Source organism: Trachypithecus francoisi, unplaced genomic scaffold (genome assembly GCF_009764315.1).
Source record: "Trachypithecus francoisi isolate TF-2019V2 unplaced genomic scaffold, Tfra_2.0 Lachesis_group3, whole genome shotgun sequence".
In the NCBI taxonomy this organism is placed as follows: domain Eukaryota; kingdom Metazoa; phylum Chordata; class Mammalia; order Primates; family Cercopithecidae; genus Trachypithecus; species Trachypithecus francoisi.
Genome location: NW_022681468.1, coordinates 86,999,935 through 87,023,598, shown reverse-complemented (window position 1 = coordinate 87,023,598; position 23,664 = coordinate 86,999,935). Strand labels below are relative to the sequence as shown.

The following is a 23,664-nucleotide window of genomic DNA, read 5'->3' as shown; positions in this document are numbered from 1 at the left end:
GGGTCTCAGCCATTCGGTGAGCTGCTTTACCTACTCTTTGTTTTTACTAAATTAGAAAACGTTAACAGGTAGGGTGTGGTGGCTCACGCCTGTAATCCCAACACTTTGGGAGGCTGAGGTGAGTGGATCGCCTGAGGTCAGGAATTTGAGACCAGTACTTCAGAATGTGTCCTTATTTGGAAGTAGGGTCTTTATAGAGGTAATCAAATTAAAATGAGATCATTAGGGTAGATCCTAATACAATATGGCTGGTCTCTTTATAAAAAGGAGAAGTCTGGACACAGAGACAGATGCACACGAGGGGAAGACAATGTGAAGACACACAGGGAGAACATCACGTGAAAACAGAGGATGGGAATGATGCTTCAACAAGCCAAGGAACACTAAAGATGACTTGCAACCACCAATAGCTAGAAGGTAAGGAAGGATTCCCCCACGGGTTTTAGAGGGAACATAGCCTCGTCAACACCTTGATTTCACACTTCTGGCCTCCAAAACTGGGAGACAATAAATTTCCGTTGTTTTAAGTCACCTAGTTTATGGTATTTTGTTATAATACCCTAGGAAACTAATGCACCTACCAAATAAAACACTGCCCATCTGGGGTGCCGCCAGTATAAGGGGAACATGGAATGAGTGATGGAAAAAGAAGGCTCTGATGTATCAGTTTGGCCCTAGCGTCCATCTACAGAGGCTGGGGCTGAAACAGTTACATTTAGTTATGCCTTTTCCTTGCATTCTTACATGAAGGGCACTCATGGTGGCCAATGTCACAATTCAGATTTAGGTGAAATTGAAATGACATCACCACATGATGATACATTGGCTGATGGGAGCTTGTGGGAGGAAACCAATGTCCTCAATGTCCTCCAAGCAAAAGGTAAGAATGTGCTGAGAGGCACAGGGGATGAGTCGGGCTGGTTACTCTCCATTTGCCACTGCCTGTCTCGCCTCATCTTGGCCCATTTTCCTTCCTTCTCTGCCCTGCACTGGGTCCCCCAAAGCTGACTCCTATTGGCTCCACAGAAGGCTTATTTGCTGTGATTATTTTTTTATTTTACAAAAGATATACTTTTATTTTAAACACAATAGTATAATACGATATGCTTAAGTTATGCTTCATGTGAAAAAAAAATAAGGTGTACAAAGAAAACCTTAACATTTTTCTCTCATTACACTCTTTACCGCCCTGAGATAATGCCAATGGCTTGGTGTTACTGTATTTCAACCCTCTTCTACATGACTGTGCAAACACAAAACACACATACAGGATTTTGTTGTTTTTTGCTTTTATCTAAAAAAAAAAAAAAAGGATACACTATACATTTACTCTGTAACTTCCAGTTTTCAACGGTAAGGTATACTGAACCCCCCTTTAAATTAGTATGCATAGATGTATTTTTGTAGTAACTGCATAGTGCTTTATTGTGTGGACATATCATAAAGTATTTAACCCTTCTACAACTGAGAAACATTAGACTTTTCAGTTTTGAATACTACAAACTATTCTTCGGTAAAGTTTTTCTATGTGATTTTAATTGTATATTTTAGATTCCTCTCTAAGAATATTGCTAGGAGTGTGCATTTTTTTCCACATTAATATTTATTACCAGATTGCTTTAGCAGCAATTTAAACTTTCTCCATAAGTATATGATAAGTGTTTCCTCACATTTCCTTCAGCAATGAAAATTATTTAATGGGTACCAATCTTTTTTTTTTTTGAGACAGAGTCTCGCTCTGTCACCCAGGCTGGAGTGCAGTGGCGTGATCTCAGCTCACTGCAAGCTCCACCTCCTGGGTTCACGCCATTCTTCTGCCTCAGCCTCCTGATTAGCTGGGACAACAGGCACCTGTCACCATGCCCAGCTAATTTTTTTGTATTTTTAGTAGAGACAGGGTTTCACCGTGTTAGCCAGGTGGTCTTGATCTCCTGACCTCGTGATCCGCCTGTCTCATCTTCCCAAAGTGCTGGGATTACAGGCATAAGCCACTGTGCCCGGCTGATGGGTACCAATCTTATAAGTAGAAATATTACCTCAGCATTTATCCTTTTTTTTTTTTTTTTGAAACGAAGTGTTGCTCTGTCTCTCAGGCTGGAGTGCAGAGGTGCAATCTTGGCTCACTGCAACCTCTCCCTCCTAGGTTCAAGGAATTCTCCTGCCTCAGCCTCCTGAGTAGTTGAGATCACAAGTGTGCACCACCTCGCCTGGCTAAGTTTAGTATTTTTAGTAGAGACAGGGTTTCACCATGTTGGCCAGGCTGGTCTCGAACTCCTGGCTTCAGGCGATCCACCCCCATCAGCCTCACACAGTGCTGGGATTACAAGCTTGACCCACTATGCCCAGCCTTTTAAATTTTCAATAAATTTTGTTACATATATTTGAGATTCACAATATGATATTACAGGACACAAATAGTAAAAGGGTTACCTTTTGTGTGTGTGTGACAAGAGCAGTTAAAATCTAATTAACAAAACTCCCTGATAAAATATAATTTTGTTAACTTTAGTCCTTATGTTCTACATGAGATCTCAAACCCTGTTGATCCTAGATATCTGCTATTTTGTATCCTTTGATCTACGTCTCCCCATATCTTCTCCCAGCCCCTGACCATGGTAAGCGCTGTTTAATCCTCTGTGTACGTACCTGAGCTCTCTCCTTTTTTTAGATTCATCAGCTCCCCTGGCTCTTAGGCCTCTGCACTCAGGCTAGAATTGCATCTCCAACTTTCTTGGACCCCCAGATCATGGGATTTCTTGGCCTCCATAATCACACAAGCCAATTCCTCATAATAAATTTCTTCTTATCTGTATCTCCTGTTGCTTCTGTTTCTCTGGAGAATCCTGACATGCTAATATACTTTCTGTATGGTTTCTGATTGGGTTTGACCAATGGTAAATGCAAAAGGATTCAGAGGGCAGTGGAAGAGAGAGGTCTGGATATTTCTTTCCCCTCCATGGTTCTTCCCTACTGTGGGTTTATTCAGGCTGTGGCTGCATTCTACAGTTACAGCTTCTGTTGAGTGGCCTCTCCTCCATGGCTCCAGGCTCTCTGTGGGTTCTGGTATTACTACTCCATTTCCACACTTCTGCAGGCCTAGTGATGGAGAGGAAGGGATTCTTGGCTGTTGGTAATCCCTGGGTGATCTATCATTGCTTGTTAGTTACCTTAGCCAGGCCCTTACCTCCATAAATATTTCCTTCACTAGACTCTCTTCAGTTAAACCCTTGGAGTGCATCTTTCAGGACTTTCCCTGCAGAAGAGCTGAATGTTTTGAGGCCTGCTATGTTCACAAAGACAAGCTTGGTTTAGAAATCCACTGAATCTAAGGTTGTGTGAAGAGGAAGCAAAAATTCCCCAAGTGGGTTATTAATTAACAAGAGGGTTATTAATCCCCAAGTGGGTTATTATTAACAAGTGGGTTATTATTAACAAGAGAAAAAACTACCCTCCCCACTCCATGGTTTCAAGACATGCAACAAGTCAGGCAGATTCCAGGAAATGCAAAAGGTGTGACTGAGACGAGCTTTACGAAAGCAACTCTCATATATAGCTGGTGGGAATGCAAAACGGTAGTCATTTTGGAAAATAGTTTGGCATTTTCTTATAAACCTAAATTTACTATATCTATTCTCACACTGCTAATAAAGACATACCCACGACTCAGTAATTTATGAAGGAAAGAGGTTTAATGGACTTACAGTTCAGCATGGCTGGGGAGGCCTCACAATCATGGTGGAAGGCAAAGGAGAAGCAAAGGCACATCTTAAATGGCAGCAGGCAAAAAACTGTGCAGGGGAACTCCCTTTCATAAAATCATCAGCTCTCAAGAGACTTATTCACTACCACGAGAACAGTATGGGGGAACCACCCCCATGATTCAATTATCTCTACCTGGCCCCACCCCTGATACTTGGGGATTATTACAATTCAAGGTGAAATTTGGGTGGGGACACAGCCAAACCCTATCACCATATGACCCTGAAATCACACTCCTAGGTATTTATTTACTCTAGTAAAATGAAAACCTATGTTCATACAAAAAACAGTACATGAATGATAATGGAAGTTTTCATAATTGCCAAAAACTGAAAACAACCCAAATGCCCCTCAACTGCGGGATGGATACGAAGCAGGAGTATGTTCATATGATGGAATACTGCCCAGGGATAAAAGCGAGGCCCATGGGGGACACTCAACTTGGATGCATCTCAAGGATGTTGTGCTGGGTAAAAGCAGTGTTTAAAGCTTTATAAAATTATGATTCCATTTATATGGCAATATTTTAGGGATGGAGAAAAAAAAATCAGCAGTTCCCTGAGATCGGGGTGGTGGAGGGTTTGATTTTAAAAGGGTGGCATGAGAGAGTTTTGAGGGGTGATGGAAATGTTCTGTATCTTGATTGTTGAGGTGATAACACAGTTCTGTATGTTATCAAAAGGGCGTAAATTTTACTGCATGAGAATTTTTTTTAAAAGATTTTAATTTTAAAAAAAGGTAAGAAAGGTACAGAATCAGCTGACAGATATTTTCCAGAATGCAAGGAAAAAAAAATTCAAGGAGAGTCACAAAAAGATCTATTCATTCACTATCAGTTGTCCACACAGTCAGTAACCAATATACAAACAAAAGTTCACTTCCCTTTACTTAAACCTAAGTGGAAGTCATTTTACCTAAGTCAAAAACTCAGAAATCGTGGAATTTCCCTCAGTGGGAACGGTGTGCACATCCAGCCTATCCTGGCCTCCTACATCCCTTACACAGAAAAGCAGCAGTTCCATTTCTGAGGAAAAGGATGCTTCCTGGTGGAATGCAGCCATATATTCCACTGTGCTCAGCACACCATGTTTCCCCAGCACTCTGGCTACTACTGACTAGACTAGGACTCGGCACCAAGCCAAAGGCTACTGATATTGGACCAGACCACAGCCCCTGAGACAGCCCAGCTGTGACTGACAGTCTGTCCCACAAGCACACCCTCTACTGGCTGGTGACTAACAGAACCAACTGGAACCTCAGGGAGGACCTTGAGGCACATGGAGGAGGGCAGAGAGGAAAAAACACACAGGCAGATAGACTGAAAAAAATTAAGACCCAACAGTATTCTTTTCTCCAGCAACGTACTTTAAATATAGAAACAGAGGCAGAAAATAAAAGGATAGGAAAAGATATATCATGCAAACACTAATGTTAAGAAAGCTGGCTTGCCTATGTCAATACCAAAGTAGACTTAAAAAAAATATTTTTATTACAAAAGGTCAAATAGCCTATGAATCCATTTATATGTGGCACCTATAAATAGTCAATTTCATAGCGAAAAAAACTAGAATGGTGGTTACCAGAGGCTGGGGGAGGCAGGCATGGAAGTTAGTGTTTAGTGGGTACAGAGATTAAGTGTAGGATGATGACAAAGTCCTGGAGAGTTTCAGATTTGCAAGATGAAAAGAGTTCTGGAGGTGGACCATGATGGTTGCATAACAACATGAATGCACTTAGTGAGAATGAATTGCACACTTACAAATAGTTAAAATGGTAAATTTTTATATTATGTGTATTTTACCACAAAATGGCTTTATTGAGGTATAATTTACATGCCATAAAATTCACCAATTTTAAGTGTACAATTCAGTAACTTTTGACAAATATATACAGTCATGCAACTTCTGCCACAATCAAGATATGGAACATTTCTACACTCCAGGAAGTTCCCTCCTGACCCTTTAGAGTCAATCCCCTCTCCCCACCCACTGGACTCCTGATCATCTTTCTGTCACTACAGTTTTGGCATTTCTGAAATGTCATATAATGGGATGGTGCCTTGTGTATTCTCTGTCTTCTTTGGCTTAGTACAATGCTTTTGAGGTTCCTCCTTCATGTGTATATCAGTATCTCACTGCTTTTAAACGCTGAGTAGTATTCCACAGCATGGACTTAAGACATTGTATTTATCCTTTCACAAGTTGAATTTGGGGTTGTTTCGGGTTTTGTGCTATTATAAATAACGCTTCTATGAACATCCAAATACAAGTCTCTGTGTAGATGTGGGTGTATGTCTTTATTTCTCTTGGGATAATTAGAAGTGGGGGCCAGGTGTGGTGGCTCACGTCTGTAATCCCAACACTTTGGGAGGCTGAGGCGGGTGGATAACCTGAGGTTGGGAGTTTGAGACCAGCCCGACCAACATGGAGAAACCCCATCTCTATTAAAAATACAAAAATATTAGCTGGGTGTGGTGGTGCATGCCTATAATCCCGGCTACTCGGGAGGCTGAGGCAGGAGAATTGCCTGAACCTGGGAGGCGGAGGCTGCGGTGAGTTGAGATCATGCCATGGCACTCCAGCCTGGGCGACAAGGGCAAAACTCCGCCTCAGAAAATAGAAAAAAAAAAAGGCCAGGCGCAGTTGCTCATGCCTGTAATCCTAGCACTTTGGGAGGCCGAGGCAGGCAGATCACGAGGTAAGGAGATCAAGACCATCCTGGCTAACATGGTGAAACCCCATCTCTACTAAAAATACAAAAAATTAGTCAGGCGTGGTGGTGGGCACCTGTAGTTTCAGCTACTCGGGAGGCTGAGGCAGGAGAATGCATGAATGCAGGAGGCGGAGCTTGCCGTGAGCTGAGATCATGTCACTGCACTCCAGCCTGGGTGACAGAGCAAGACTCTGTCTCACAAAAAAAAAAAAATAAGCGGGATTGATGGTTCACATGTTACGTGCATGTTTATCTTTATAAGAAATGCCAAACTGCTACGAAGTAGCTCTACCATTTTACATTCCTACCAGCAATAAGGGTTATACTTGCTCCACATTCTTGCCAATGCCTGATGTTTTTAGTCTTTCTACGATGGGAAGGGGACATTCTTTAATCAATAACCCTGGCATGAGACTCTACCAGAATACAGTCATGTAAGGGACCCAATCCAAGAACCACCCACCTGGCATGAGACTCTACCTGAATACAGTCATGTAAGGGACCCAATCCAAGAACCACCCAGAGGAGCCTAAAATTTGGAACTAGGAGAGACAGTAATGATGAAATGGCAGTTTTAAACTATTAAGTTCTGGGATACTTTGCTATGTTGCAACAGCCATCCAGAACAGAATTTTGCACTGGATGTCGGTACTGCTATAACTGAGAAATAAAAATAAAATCCTAAGCGCCCCAACTGACTGAACAGACACCCTCTTGGCCAAGGACCCCAGAGAAACCTTAAAAACTGAGATACTGGTAGTGACAGGAGGTTGGACATGCCTAATTATACCCACTCTGTCACTAACAACCATTAGGCTTTCTTTCTTAAAAGTTAAGCCCTTTCGAAAGACTTGCTCCACCACTGATTTACACAACTGACCAGCATTCCTTCCTGATAAAAGATCACTAACCGTGTACTGGTTCTGGTTGGTTTATAAAGGCCGCACATGGGATGCCTCTGTGTCCTCCATTTGACCTTTTGGTTATACAAACTAATTTTAATGCATTAAGTCTTCACCCCAAAGTGAACAAGGGATGCATGTAGCATGCATGTTTGCTTACTATGTATGTACATGTACCCCACTTTGTGAATATTCATAGCTCTTCTTATAACCTGTTAAATATTTATACTTGGCCAATCTCATCAGCATAAATTCCTGTCTTACTCTTCCCTCCCTTGAAATGCCTGCTTCTGGTTTCTGGCAGAAGCTACACTTCCCAGCCTGCAGGATTTCAGGCTGCAACCCTTCAGAAGAAATGAAGGTCTCCTTTATGATTTTACGAACCTCATGATTCTTCAGTTGACATAACAATAACCTGAAACATGTAGCTTTGGGGCCAGGTGGTGGGCAGAAGCTAGAAGGGATTCTTATTACAAGGTGCCAGAAACAGATGGTGGGTAACACTGTCACCAGAAGTAACACGGAAAACAGAAAGGGTACCCAAAGAACTCATGGATTTAGCTGGGGAGATGTCCAGGCAGAATGTAGAAAGTGACAACTGATTTCTGGTTCCCTATGGTAAAATACAAGAAAAGAGGTATAAACCAAAGGTGAAACTAATTAACTTTTTAAGCCAAGTTTAGAGGAAATATAAAGCCACCAGGACCTGCTGGGTTCAAAAATGAAACTTCTTATCCTTATACTGTCCCAAAAAAGACTCAGGAGGCTTCAGGACATGGATCAAATTCAGATTATAATCATCAAAGCATAACCTTAGGGTAAAGACCTTAAGGTTGGGGCTGTAAGATACTCTGTGAAAACCTCAGAATGATCTACTATAAGAGCACCTAGTAAGCCTTCTGAAAGTCTTAGGCTTTGTAGACTCTTTCCGTTAAACACAAAGGCTTTGAAGACTCTGCTGTGTACTGTTGTCTCACAGTAGCCTCCTAGGTAAAGAAGGATCTGTGTCAGAAATATGTGGATGTGGCTTTTATCTAACCATGTTGATGATAAATTTATATAAAAGGCCTCACAAAGTTTTTAAAGGAATTGTACTAGCTTAGATTGAAAGCACAAAACGAAATGAGGGCTTTGGACCCCCTCAGCCTTCTAGAGGAAGGAATCAGGTTGAGAACAAAGCTACTCCAGGCCAGGTGCGGTGGCTCACGCCTGTAATCCCAGCACTTTGGGAGGCCGAGGCAGGTGGATCGCAAGGTCAGGAGATTGAGAGCATCCTGGCTAACATAGTGAAACCCTGTCTCTACTAAAAATACAAAAAATTAACCTGGCGTAGTGGCGGGCACCTGTGATCCTAGCTGCTTGGCAGGCTGAGGTAGGAGAATGGCGTGAATCTGAGAGGCAGGAGGTTACAATGAGCCAAGATCACACCAATGCACTCCAACCTGGGCGACAGAGCGAGACTCTGTCTCAAAAATAAATAAATAAATAAAATTTTAAAAAAAGAAGAAGAAGAAGAAAGCTACCCCAAGGCACACATGGGTCATTTCTTGTGGAAGAGAAAGGAAGATTCAGAGGGCAGAATCACAGCTAGGCAGAGCAAAACTGGATCTTCATCAAAGTGTATCTTTCGACCCTGGGGCAGTGATGACTGGTAGATACCAGAATTTCTACAGACGGTGACTACTACTATGTGCCTCCTACTCTCCCCCACTCCTTTTTGAATAACACTATCCACTGCATTATTTTATAATGTGGATATTTTATCACCATTTTATAATGTGAGGGAGATGGGAGGATGAGGTGGCTGATAGATAACTTGTGATTTTAGTTCACAGGTCTTAAAATATAGAGGAAATGTACTTGATAATCTATTCCCAAGAAACTGCACCCGAGGAGCCTCATCTGCATCTAGGCCTGATTCAGATGACATCTTGGATTTCTGAGCCAATGTAGTAATTAGATGAGCCTTGGAATTATTTGTTAAGAATAGAACACTTTGGAAGAGTAGAATGGGCTTTCCTACAGTCCTTTGGGGCTGAAAAGACATAGACCCACCAGCCAGTAAATTGGAAACCCAACGGGGTCATGGCCTAGAAACAGGAATGAAAAGTAGGTTGAATCTTAATTAAATGGAAGCCAGCCCTAACCCAGTGCAATCTCTGACTGAATTGAATGATCAGTCTTCAATACTGGCAGAGGGTGAATGCTCCAGTTGGAGATAGCATCACCTAGAGCCTCTACACTTAAATTAAATATAATATTTGGCATACAATATTAATAGATATGGGAAGAGACACGACTGTAATAACAAAAAACCAACAGAAAAAACAGCTGAGTTCCCTAAAAGGTTTTATTCATGGTAAGGCCAATTCCTTCAGACAAAGGTATCTAGAAATTCAAAGTTCTCAGTGTCGTCTGTGTCTGTCAAATATTCCCATTCCAAGCCTCAGGGACCCATGCCTTCCCAACCACTGCCCTTACCTTAGAATAAGAGATCATTGGATTTGTGTATTTAAATGGCTTTACAATTTGGTGACCCACACAATCAGGCCCTGCTCCTGTTCATCAGCCACATCTGTCTTGCATCTATAAAAAATAAGAGATCCCCTTAATGCCACCGTAAAGGCCTTCTGTTCATTCTCCATCTACTGTACTCCCAACTTGAGAGTACAAGGTACCAGGGGCCATGTTGATTTTTCAGAAAAGATAGCACATCCAAATCAGCAGCTGTGATGGTCATCACTACCTGTCTAAATCTAAATCTCTGATAATCTTCAGTGATTCTTCAAGTCTCTCCCCCTACCCTCTGATCTCCTACCGCCTCACATTGGCCAGCCCCTACTGGAAGATGGGTACCCCAGGTGATAGAATCCATAGAGGTCAGCCTCCAGGAGCACAGCGCAAGAAGAAAAGGAAGGAGAACAAGACTGGAGAAGCAAACAGAGAATAACCAGCACAGGCCACATGCCATATATTCTTTTCTCAGAAAGTTACTGAAGACAGTGATCTCCAAATGAGAATTAAAGATAAGCAATGAAGAGATAGACAGGGATCAGGAAAAGGAACTCCACATAGGAAGAGACATGAGGGGAGTGGCCAAGATGACGACGAAAAGAAGTCCTAAGATATCAGTTTGCAAGAATCTTAGTAGCAAGTTAATTCTGGAGTAGGACCAAATTTGAAGAAAAATGTACTGAGCAATTACCTGAATCATTGCAGAACATGTTGCAAGCAGATTTGTAGTTTTTGAGAGAAATCTGAGCATGAATTAGTGGTAGGCACATAAAAAACTAAGTAAATGAAAAATTTAGGTAATGATTATAGGAAAGACAAAACAGTGCAAGAATGGAAATGTAATCCTAGTAGTCCACCTGGATCACCTCTGAACACTATCTACACAGTCCTTATCATGTAAATACTAAAGACCTTCCCATCTACGAACTTGTATTACAAGTAGGTATTTTGCTCTATTGGTTTTTTTCCTCTTTCCTCTGGAGCTGCCAAATCACCTGGGAGTCATGCTATAAGCAAAGGGAAGCACCAGTGGCCCATGGAGCACATTTGGAGAAGCAATGCTTCATGGTTTAACACTCTGTGCCAGAGACGACACTTTCTCCTTTCTTTTTCACAGGGAGTGCCACACTTAGTCTAATGCTTACCTTTATATTCTACATGCTTTAGAAACTAATATGGGCAAAAAGTGAATTTTATGAAATCCAGGAATGTATTCAGGGAAAACAGAAATTATCTCCATGTTATTATTAGAAGGCACAATCTAGTATCTCACTTTTTTTTTTTTTTTGAGACAGAGTCTTGCTCTGTCACCAGGCTGGAGTGCAGTGGCACAATCCCGGTTCACTGCAACCTCTGTCTCCCGCGTTCCAGCAATTCTCCTGCCAGCCTCCTGAGTAGCTGGGATTACAGGCGTGTACCACCATACTCGGCTAATTTTTGTATTTTTAGTAGAGACAGGGTTTCACCATGTTGGTCAGGCTGGTCTCGAACTCCTGACCTCAGGTGATCTGCCCACCTCAGCCCCACAACGTGCTGGGATTATAGGAGTGAGCCACCGCGCCTGGCCAGTATCTCACTTTTAACCTCAAAATTCTTATTAATGTTACCAAAGTAAAATTAATGGAAATGCTTGACCATTTTATTATAAGAGAAAATAGTAAAAATATAAACTGGAACTGAATAAGAATAAAACATTTTAAAGTTAACTTACTCGTATGAAATCCGTAAGTGTATTATAAATGAAGGCTCCTCTGGGAAGGAAAAAACAGCTTCCGGGACTCAAATCATGGAAAAAGAAAAGTTCTTGTTCCTAGATTGAAACAATAATTGCATTTCAAATGTCATCTGCTGTTGCTTAGTATTTACTGCACACACATGATATGCTGGGAATAAAACATATAATACTCAGTTATTTCTATCTTCTCTAGTAATAGACATTCCAAGGTCATTCAACACTTATACCTAAATATATGTAAAATTTCCACTCATATTTATGGCTAATTAGCTTTGAACTTAGCTTTTATGTCACCTTCAGCTATTTTCTGCTAATTTTCTTACTTGGCACACTTGGAGTATGGCACTCATGGGGAGACAATGTGGTAAAAAGACCAAAAAAGTTCATTGCAAGAGGTAGGCTTTAAGTGATGATGATGACCATCATGGCTGTCACTTTACTGACAGCCTGCCCTGTACCAGGCACCATCATCCAGTTTCTGTCTTCACAGCCACCCTGCAAGGCTACCCAGCAAGGAAGACAAGGATACAGAGCTTGCCCATCATCTAACACAGCTAGTGAGTACAAGCACCGGGCCTAAAGCTCAGGCCTAGCTGTTTTCCAATCTGATTTTTTCCTTCTACATGCTGCTCTGTCTCCCAGATACAAAGGATTCTATAAAGTGCACAGAATGTAAAAAACAACTTTTTTTGTTTGTTTGTTTTTTGAGATTGAGTCTCACTCTGTCACCCAGGCTGGAGTGCAGTGGCACAATCTTGGCTCACTGCAACCTCTGCCTCCCAGGCCCAAGTGATTCTCCTGCCTCAGCCTCCCGAGTAGCTGGGACTACAGGTGCGGGCTGCCATGCCCGGCTAATTTTTTTGTATTTTTAGTAGAGGTGGGGTTTCACCAAAAACAACTTTTATTTTTATATCATGACAAAAATAAGAGAAGGGTACAATTTTCAAAAATTAATAAAAGATATAGGAAGGAAAGAGGTTAGAAGACATCTGGGGTATCAAAATGAAAGAACTCAGCAGCAGACTATGAGTGCCAGCAAAATAGGAGAGAAGAAGAAGAAACTTATTGTTAAAGCAATTTAGTTTTGTGAGACAGAAACATTCCTATGTTGGTTTATGATTACATCTCTCTAGTGATATAAGATGTGGGGTATACCTTCCCAATCTTCCTGTGATCTCGGTTCTTTGCTTCCTCTTGGAGCTTTTCCCAGGTCCTCATCATCTTGTTATCAGGAAAGGATATTCCATAGATCCTCTGCAATGTTTCCATTTCGGGATTGCCCTCCCAGTATGTTGAGGAATTCTAAATATCAAACAGGATTTTGGTAAATATATCAAACATTTGGTTGTAAGTAAAACTGCTCTTAAAAACGAACGCAATTTTCCACTATAACACCAACAAAGCAGCCCTGAGCCATGGCTCATGCCTATAATCTCAGCAGTTTTGGGAGGCCAAGGTGGTCAGATCATTTGAGCCCAGAAATTTGAGACTAGTCTGGACAACATGGCAAAACCCCATCTGTACAGAAAATACAAAAATTTGCCAGGCATGATGGCACATGCCTGTAATCCTAGCTACTTGGGGGATTGAGGCAGGAGGACTGCTTGAGCCCTGGAGGCTGAGGCTGCAGTGAGCAGTGTTTGTGCCACTGCACTCCAGCCTGGGTGACAAAACAAGACCTTGTCTCAAAATCAATCAAACAAACAAACAAACAAAATCAACAAAGCTTAAAGAAGACTTTTTGTAGTGCTGGGAACAATCTTAAAATGGATTCTAACTAAACCTTCCCAGCCTAAATTATACCATTAACCAGCAAATTATGTAGAGTCTGCTATGGATTCTAGGAATGACAGTGACAGTGCACGGAAAGGAGGGAAGACTAAGCAGGAATCATAATCACCAAGGACGGGGCAGAATAGACAGTAGGTATAGGGAAGTAAAGGTCAGTCTTGCTGACCTACAGTCAATGATTAAGAACAGTGCCATTAGCCAGCCCCACTTTACCTGTAAGAAAATCAAAGCCAAGAAAGGCTGGGACTGCCAAGTCAGTCCCATGCCTCCTAATTCCCAGAGCGATGTTTTCTCCATTACACCATCATATCCCCTTCTGCTGTTTTCTTTATCCTGCAGTACATTACTTTCACATGCAGACAAATATTCTTGCTCACATCAGGGCTATTCGAGAAAACCATAGTATATGGAACAATATTTTAAAATAGCGTAGGAAAAAGGCCAGGTGCAGTGGCTCATGCCTATAATCCCAGTACTTTGAGAGGTCGAAACAGGTGGATCACCTGAGGTCAGGAGTTTGAGACCAGCCTGACCAATGTGGTAAAACTCCATCTTGACTAAAAATACAAAAATTAGCCAGGTGTGGTGGTGCACGCCTGTAATCCCAGCTACTCAGGGGGCTGGGGCAGGTGAATCACTTGAACCCAGGAGGCGGAGACTGCAGTGAGCCAAGATTACACCATTGCACTCCAGCCTGGGCAACAGAGCAAGACTCTGTCTCAGAAAAATAATTAAAAAAAAATATCGTATGGAAAAGAAATGTTACAACACTTACAATAAGGTAAAATGATAAAAGCTACCTATAGTGCTCTAATTATCAAAATTCTAAATGATTTTATTAGTTTTAGTCAAATAAGAATGAAATATTTTAAAATATCATGATGTTCACGCTACAAAGGATATGAGTGAAATCCCTTAATAGCTAGTGCACCTTAAGCTTACTATATTTAAAAAAAATCAATCCTTACCTTAAAAATTTTGATGGTTTTAATTTTTCCAGTGTGTCTTACATGTGGACCTTTGCAAAGGTCAATTAATGGACCGCACCTATAATGAAATATTTAGGACATGCTCAGGCACAGTTATAGTTTTTTGGACTATTCATTGTAAGCCATAATATCCTATGTTTTAGGTAGAGCTTCACTTATTTATATGTGGCAAGGCCATTTTTGATTTAGGGTGAAGGAGAGAGGCGATTCATCTAGCCTCAGAGTCCACTCTGCCCTCTAGATTCAAAAACCACAGAACATCTTCTGAAAGAAACTATGCAATTCTCTGATTAAAAACTTAAAAATTACAATGAATACAAAAAGGGACTGGCTTACTGACTGACAAACACAAAAATGTCATCTCTTTCAATGGCCAATCTTTGTGTATTGTTCTCTAGGGAGAGAGCTGGTAAGCAACACTCAGATGAAAGGAAGGAATGCCAAATTAGCATGAAAGGCTTCAGTACTCTAACCTTTAAATAGAAAGCCACAGGGCCAGTGCGGTGGTTCACACTTGTAATCCCAGTACTTTGGGAGGCCAAGGCGGGTGGATCACGAGGTCAGGCGTTCGAGACCATCTTTGCCAACAGAGTGAAACCCTGTCTCTACTAAAAAATATAAAGTTAGCTGGGTGTGGTGGCGGGTGCCTGTAATCCCAGCTACTTGGGAGCCTGAGGCAAGACAGTTGCTTGAACCTGAGAGGCGGAGGTTGTGGTGAACTGAGGTCGCACCATTGCACTCCAGCCTGGGCGACAGTACAAGATTCCATCTCAAAAAATTAAAAAAAAAAAAAAAAAGAAATCCACTAAAGAAAAGCTTTACTTTTTTTTCCCAAAAATTAAATACAAGCCATTCAAATTGAAAAACTACAAAAAGTGTCAACGTTGACCTAAGTAAGGTTCTAAAACCCAACAGCTCAAGCATTAGAAGCCAGAAATTTAAAACTGAGCCTGTTTTCTACATTTTCATTTATTTTTAAATTTTAAGAAATGCACTGTGCATAGCTTTGCACAAAGGGGATATGATTTACTTACAGTACAATTAAACCAGAGAACCATAAGTCCTTGACTGTGGAAAATAAGTACCACAAGGGAGAATATCTGTGGTTGTAATTAAATAAATACCAGGTCTTCTAAGCTGGTACTGTGATGGTCCTAGCAGCACCCAGATGGATGGAACACACAACAGCAATTATGTATAAGGTGTATAAACATGGATAAATAAAAAGGTGCTCAGGAACCTGAGGTTAAACAAATAGAACTAAGTGATTCTGGTATTAATTTCACTTCCCTCCTCTTACATTTGATCCTGCCTTTGTTTCCCAGTATTTTCTTTTTGTCTCATCATGAGTATCCTGCTAATGCATAAAGATTGTACACTTGGACTCTGGACAACGGGGCAGACTCTTCTACACTTGCACTCTGGAGAGTAAGTATGAGGCAGAGAATCACTGCCGAGGAGATGGCCTGTAATGGCCCCCACTGCCACATTAATAAGAACATGGGAGGACAGAACAGAAACTCCTTTCCCAACAGTATCACTCACATGGAGAAAAATCCTGTTATAGCTGACACCCAGAAAACAAAATATGGGTCTCAGTACTGTCCTGATTATTAAAAAGGGGAAAATAATCATTTCTCTTTAGTGAAAACATTTTGAAGATTGTAACTAAAGTAGAGTATCAACTACACAACTTGAAAAATAGATCTCCAACCAGAAAACAAACTCCGCCTCTACTGCTAACACCTTCAAGTTTACCACTGAGCAGCGTTTAGCATGTGTGGACACAAACCTGTACACTGTGGTAGTTGCAGTATCAACTTTCTCATTCAGAATGCGGCATTTAAATTTATTGTACTACAAAGAAAAATATATTTACACATTATTACACACAATGTTTAAATGAACAAAACAGCTCTACTTTTTCTCAAGAAACATCGAAAGAGCAGCTACTGATGTTCTAGGTGCTGAGACACGAGGGGTACAAACAGCTCACAGCCTTGAGCTACACCATGCAGCCTGGAGGCCACAAGCCACAATGGCTACTGGGCATGTCAAATGCCACTAATTTTTTTTTTTTTTTTGAGACATAAGTCTCACTCTCTCACCCAGGCTAGAGTACAGTGGTGCCACCTTGGCTCACTGCAATGTCTGTCTCCCTGGTTCAAGTGATTCTACCTCAGTCTCCCAAGTAGCTGGAATTACAGGCACGTACCATACCACCATGCCTGGCTAATTTTTGTATTTTTAGTAGAGACTGGGTTTCACTATGTTGGCAAGGCTGGTCTCAAACTCCTGACCTCAAGTGATCTGCCTGCTTGGCCTCCCAAAGTACTGGGATTACAGGTGTGAGCCACCGCACCTGGCCTCAAATGCCACTAATTTGAAAGAAGGTATGCAGTGAGTATAAAACACACTGGACTTAGGAAGTATAATGTTGCAAAAAGAAGAATAAAATCATTCATTAATCATTCTTTATACTGGCTACCATTGAAATGATACTTTTTATATATTGGGTTAAAACATTTCTTAAAATTAATTGCAACTTTTACTTTTAAAATGTAGCTGCCATAAAATTTAAGGTTACACATGTAGCTCAGACTTGTGGATTCCATTATGTTTCTATTGGACAGTACTGTTCTAGAAGATCTAATTTTAACTACATTAATCAATAAAATTCTGACAAGGACACAGCTATGTTATTTGTATAAAAACAAAAACAAAGTTTATAGTAATGATGATATATTTATAAAACTAAGATTTTTTTTTTTTCCTTTTCCTTTCTTTTCTGCCTGCATCACTATTATCAGGGTATACAAGGCACTTTATATTAAATAACTACTTAAAGTAGGTAGTTGTTGGGAGAAAAATCCTTATCTGTATGATTTAACTGTTTCATATCTATATATTCACATCAAATCATTTTCCTTAACAAAGACTGTGTTCAGTTCTTAAAAGTAGCTGCAAAAAAAAAAAAAGGCAACCTACAGAAATAAGTATTTGCAAATCACATACCTGTTAAGAAATGGATATTCAGAATATATCAAGAACTCTTATAACTCAAATACAAAAAACCTAATTGAAAATGGGCAAAAGCGCTAAACAGACATTTCTCTAAAGACATTTCTCGGGGGGCGGAGCAAGATGGCCGAATAGGAACAGCTCCAGTCTTCAACTCCCAGCGCGAGCGACACAGAAGACCGGTGATTTCTGCATTTTCAACTGAGGTACTGGGGTCATCTCTCTAGGGAGTGCCGGACAATCGGTGCTGGTCAGCTGCTGCAGCCTGACCAGCGTGAGCTGAAGCAGGGCGAGGCATCGCCTCACCTGGAAGCGCAAGGGGGAAGGAAATCCCTTTTCCTAGCGAGGGGAACTGAGACACACAACACCTGGAAAATCGGGTAACTCCCACCCCAATACTGCGCTTCAAGGAAACAGGCACACCTGGAGAATATATCCCATACCTGGCCAGGAGGGTCCCACGCCCACGGAGCCTCCCTCACTGCTAACACAGCCGTCTGCGGCGATCTATCCCCAAGGCAGCAGCGAGGCTGGGGGAGGGGCGCCCGCCATTGCTGAGGCTTAAGTAGGTAAACAAAGACGCTGGGAAGCTCGAACTGGGTGGAGCTCACAGCAGCTCAAGGAAGCCTGCCTGTTTCTGTAGACTCTACCTCTGCGGACAGCGCACAGCTGCAGTCCATTAGGGGAAGAGCGGGGCCGTGGCAGACGCGAACGACTCTGTCTGACAGCTTTGGGGAGAGCCGTGGATCTCCTAACGCGGAGGTTGAGATCTGAGAACGGACAGACTGCCTGCTCAGGTGGGTCGCTGACCCCTGAGTAGCCTAGCTGGGAGACATCCCCCACTAGGGGCAGTCTGACACCCCACACCTCACAGGGTGGAGTCACCCCTGAGAGGAAACTTCCAAAGAAAGAATCAGACAGGTACACTCGCTGTTCAGCAATATTCTATCTTCGGCAACCTCTGCTGCTGACACCCAGGCAAACAGGGTCTGGAGTGGACCTCAAGCAATCTCCAACAGACCAACAGACAGTCCTTCTGACTGTCAGAAGGAAAACTATCAAACAGGAAGGACACCTATACCAAAACCCCATCAGTACGTCACCATCATCAAAGACCAGAGACAGATAAAACCACAAAGATGGGGAAAAAGCAGGGCAGAAAAGCTGGAAATTCAAAAATAAGAGCGCATCTCCTCCTGCAAAGGAGCGCAGCCCATCGCCAGCAACGGATCAAAGCTGGTCAGAGAATGACTTTGACGAGATGAGAGAAGAAGGCTTCAGTCCATCAAACCTCTCAGAGCTAAAGGAGGAATTACGTACCCAGCGCAAAGAAACTAAAAATCTTGAAAAAAAAGTGGAAGAATTGACAGCTAGACTAATTAATGCAGAGAAGATCATAAACGAAATGACAGAGATGAAAACCATGACACGAGAAATACGTGACAAATGCACAAGCTTCAGTAACCGACTCGATCAACTGGAAGAAAGAGTATCAGCGATTGAGGATCAAATGAATGAAATGAAGCGAGAAGAGAAACCAAAAGAAAAAAGAAGAAAAAGAAATGAACAAAGCCTGCAAGAAGTATGGGATTATGTAAAAAGACCAAATCTACGTCTGATTGGGGTGCCTGAAAATGAGGGGGAAAATGGAACCAAGTTGGAAAACACTCTTCAGGATATCATCCAGGAGAACTTCCCCAACCTAGTAGGGCAGGCCAACATTCAAATTCAGGAAATACAGAGAACTCCACAAAGATACTCCTCCAGAAGAGCAACTCCAAGACACATAATTGCCAGATTCACCAAAGTTGAAATGAAGGAAAAAATCTTAAGGGCAGCCAGAGAGAAAGGTCGGGTTACCCACAAAGGGAAGCCCATCAGAATAACAGCAGACCTCTCGGCAGAAACTCTACAAGCCAGAAGAGAGTGGGGGCCAATATTCAACGTTCTTAAAGAAAAGAATTTTCAACCCAGAATTTCATATCCAGCCAAACTAAGCTTCATCAGTGAAGGAGAAATAAAATCCTTTACAGATAAGCAAATGCTTAGAGATTTTGTCACCACCAGGCCTGCCTTACAAGAGACCCTGAAGGAAGCCCTAAACATGGAAAGGAACAACCGGTACCAGCCATTGCAAAAACATGCCAAAATGTAAAGAACATCGAGGCTAGGAAGAAATTGCATCAACTAACGAGCAAAATAACCAGTTAATATCATAATGACAGGATCAAGTTCACACATAACAATATTAACCTTAAATGTCAATGGACTAAATGCTCCAATTAAAAGACACAGACTGGCAAACTGGATCAAGAGTCAAGACCCATCAGTCTGCTGTATTCAGGAGACCCATCTCACATGCAGAGACATACATAGGCTCAAAATAAAGGGATGGAGGAAGATCTACCAAGCAAATGGAGAACAAAAAAAAGCAGGGGTTGCAATCCTAGTCTCTGATAAAACAGACTTTAAACCATCAAAGATCAAAAGAGACAAAGAAGGCCATTACATCATGGTAAAGGGATCAATTCAACAGGAAGAGCTAACTCTCCTAAATATCTATGCACCCAATACAGGAGCACCCAGATTCATAAAGCAAGTCCTTAGAGACCTACAAAGAGACTTAGACTCCCATACAATAATAATGGGAGACTTCAACACTCCACTGTCAATATTAGACAGATCAACGAGACAGAAAGTTAACAAGGATATCCAGGAATTGAACTCATCTCTGCACCAAGCGGACCTAATAGACATCTATAGAACTCTCCACCCCAAATCAACAGAATATACATTCTTCTCAGCACCACATCGCACTTATTCCAAAATTGACCACATAATTGGAAGTAAAGCACTCCTCAGCAAATGTACAAGAACAGAAATTATAACAAACTGTCTCTCAGACCACAGTGCAATCAAACTAGAACTCAGGACTAAGAAACTCAATCAAAACCGCTCAACTACATGGAAACTGAACAACCTGCTCCTGAATGACTACTGGGTACATAACGAAATGAAAGCAGAAATAAAGATGTTCTTCGAAACCAATGAGAACAAAGATACAACATACCAGAATCTCTGGGACACATTTAAAGCAGTGTGTAGAGGGAAATTTATAGCACTAAATGCCCACAAGAGAAAGCAGGAGAGATCTAAAATTGACACTCTAACATCACAATTAAAAGAACTAGAGAGGCAAGAGCAAACACATTCAAAAGCTAGCAGAAGGCAAGAAATAACTAAGATCAGAGCAGAACTGAAGGAGATAGAGACACAAAAAACCCTCCAAAAAATCAATGAATCCAGGAGTTGGTTTTTTGAAAAGATCAACAAAATGACAGACCGCTAGCAAGACTAATAAAGAAGAAAAGAGAGAGGAATCAAATAGTCGCAATAAAAAATGATAAAGGGGATATCACCACCGACCCCACAGAAATACAAACAACCATCAGAGAATACTATAAATGCCTCTACGCAAATCAACTAGAAAATCTAGAAGAAATGGATAATTTCCTGGACACTTACACTCTCCCAAGACTAAACCAGGAAGAAGTTGAATCCCTGAATAGACCAATAGCAGGCTCTGAAATTGAGGCAACAATTAATAGCCTACCCACCAAAAAAAGTCCAGGACCAGATGGATTCACAGCTGAATTCTACCAGAGGTACAAGGAGGAGCTGGTACCATTCCTTCTGAAACTATTTCAATCAATAGAAAAAGAGGGAATCCTCCCCAACTCTTTTTATGAGGCCAACATCATCCTGATACCAAAGCCTGGCAGAGACACAACAAAAAAAGAGAATTTTAGACCAATATCCCTGATGAACATCGATGCAAAAATTCTCAATAAAATACTGGCAAACCGGATTCAGCAGCACATCAAAAAGCTTATCCACCATGATCAAGTGGGCTTCATCCCTGGGATGCAAGGCTGGTTCAACATTCGCAAATCAATAAACGTAATCCAGCATATAAACAGAACCAAAGACAAGAACCACATGATTATCTCAATAGATGCAGAAAAGGCTTTTGACAAAATTCAACAGCCCTTTATGCTAAAAACGCTCAATAAATTCGGTATTGATGGAACGTACCTCAAAATAATAAGAGCTATTTATGACAAACCACAGCTAATATCATACTGAATGGGCAAAAACTGGAAAAATTCCCTTTGAAAACTGGCACAAGACAGGGATGCCCTCTCTCACCACTCCTATTCAACATCGTGTTGGAAGTTCTGGCTAGGGCAATCAGGCAAGAGAAAGAAATCAAGGGTATCCAGTTAGGAAAAGAAGAAGTCAAATTGTCCCTGTTTGCAGATGACATGATTGTATATTTAGAAAACCCCATTGTCTCAGCCCAAAATCTCCTTAAGCTGATAAGCAACTTCAGCAAAGTCTCAGGATACAAAATTAATGTGCAAAAATCACAAGCATTCTTATACACCAGTAACAGACAAGCAGAGAGCCAAATCAGGAATGAACTTCCATTCACAATTGCTTCAAAGAGAATAAAATACCTAGGAATCCAGCTTACAAGGGATGTAAAGGACCTCTTCAAGGAGAACTACAAACCATTGCTCAGTGAAATCAAAGAGGACACAAACAAATGGAAGAACATACCATGCTCATGGATAGGAAGAATCAATATCGTGAAAATGGCCATACTGCCCAAGGTTATTTATAGATTCAATGCCATCCCCATCAAGCTACCAATGACTTTCTTCACAGAATTGGAAAAAACGGCTTTAAAGTTCATATGGAACCAAAAAAGAGCCCGCATTGCCAAGACAATCCTAAGTCAAAAGGACAAAGCTGGAGGCGTCACGCTACCTGACTTCAAACTATACTACAAGGCTACAGTAACCAAAACAGCATGGTACTGGTACCACAACAGAGATATAGACCAATGGAACAGAACAGAGTCCTCAGAAATAATACCACACATCTACAGCCATCTGATCTTTGACAAACCTGAGAGAAACAAGAAATGGGGAAAGGATTCCCTATTTAATAAATGGTGCTGGGAAAATTGGCTAGCCATAAGTAGAAAGCTGAAACTGGATCCTTTCCTTACCCCTTATACGAAAATTAATTCAAGATGGATCAGAGACTTAAATGTCAGACCTAATACCATAAAAACCCTAGAAGAAAATCTAGGTAGTACCATTCAGGACATAGGCATGGGCAAGGTCTTCATGTCTAAAACACCAAAAGCAACGGCAGCAAAAGCAAAAATTGACACATGGGATCTAATTAAACTAAAGAGCTTTTGCACAGCAAAAGAAACTACCATCAGAGTGAACAGGCAACCTACAGAATGGGAGAAAATTTTTGCAACCTACTCATCTGACAAAGGGCTAATATCTAGAATCTACAAAGAACTCAAACAAATATACAAGAAAAAAACAAACAACCCCATCAAAAAGTGGGCAAAGGATATGAACAGACATTTCTCAAAAGAAGACATCCATACAGCCAACAGACACATGAAAAAATGCTCATCATCACTCGCCATCAGAGAAATGCAAATCAAAACCACAATGAGATACCATCTCACACCAGTTAGAATGGCAATCATTAAGAAGTCAGGAAACAACAGGTGTTGGAGAGGATGTGGAGAAATAGGAACACTTTTACACTGTTGGTGGGATTGTAAACTAGTTCAACCATTATGGAAAACAGTATGGCGATTCCTCAAGGATCTAGAACTAGATGTACCATATGACCCAGCCATCCCACTACTGGGTATATACCCAAAGGATTATAATTACTCTACTACAAAGACACATGCACACGTATGTTTATTGCGGCACTATTCACAATAGCAAAGACTTGGAATCAACCCAAATGTCCATCTGTGACAGACTGGATTAAGAAAATGTGGCACATATACACCATGGAATACTATGCAGCCATAAAAAAGGATGAGTTTGCGTCCTTTGTAGGGACATGGATGCAGCTGGAATCCATCATTCTTAGCAAACTATCACAAGAAGAGAAACCAAACACCGCATGTTCTCACTCATAGGTGGGAACTGAACAATGAGATCACTTGGACTCGGGAAGGGGAACATCACACACTGGGGCCTATCATGGGGAGGGGGGAGGAGGGAGGGATTGCATTGGGGAGTTATACATGATATAAACGTCATGCACATGTACCCTAGAACTTAAAGTATAATAATAAAAAAAAAAAAAACACTTAAAAAAATAAAAAAAAAATAAAAAAAAAAAAAAA

At 41.3% G+C, this 23,664-nt stretch overlaps 1 protein-coding gene across 5 annotated transcripts in view; it reads right to left on the bottom strand.

Annotated features, from left to right (window-relative positions):
• The window catches only part of TARS3 (threonyl-tRNA synthetase 3), an 88,742-nt gene that overhangs the window by 45,816 nt on the left and 19,262 nt on the right, over nucleotides 1-23,664 (bottom strand). For all 5 annotated transcript variants that reach the window (XR_004431772.1, XR_004431773.1, XM_033188808.1 and 2 more), the window contains 4 exons: nucleotides 16,195-16,259; nucleotides 14,382-14,460; nucleotides 12,778-12,924; nucleotides 11,599-11,697 (listed from right to left, as the gene is read on the bottom strand). Coding sequence is in view for 3 of the 5 variants with exons in the window: in XM_033188808.1 (XP_033044699.1) it covers nucleotides 11,599-11,697; nucleotides 12,778-12,924; nucleotides 14,382-14,460; nucleotides 16,195-16,259 (390 nt within the window). In the remaining 2 variants the exon portion in view is untranslated. The remainder of the gene's footprint in view (nucleotides 1-11,598; nucleotides 11,698-12,777; nucleotides 12,925-14,381; nucleotides 14,461-16,194; nucleotides 16,260-23,664) is intronic.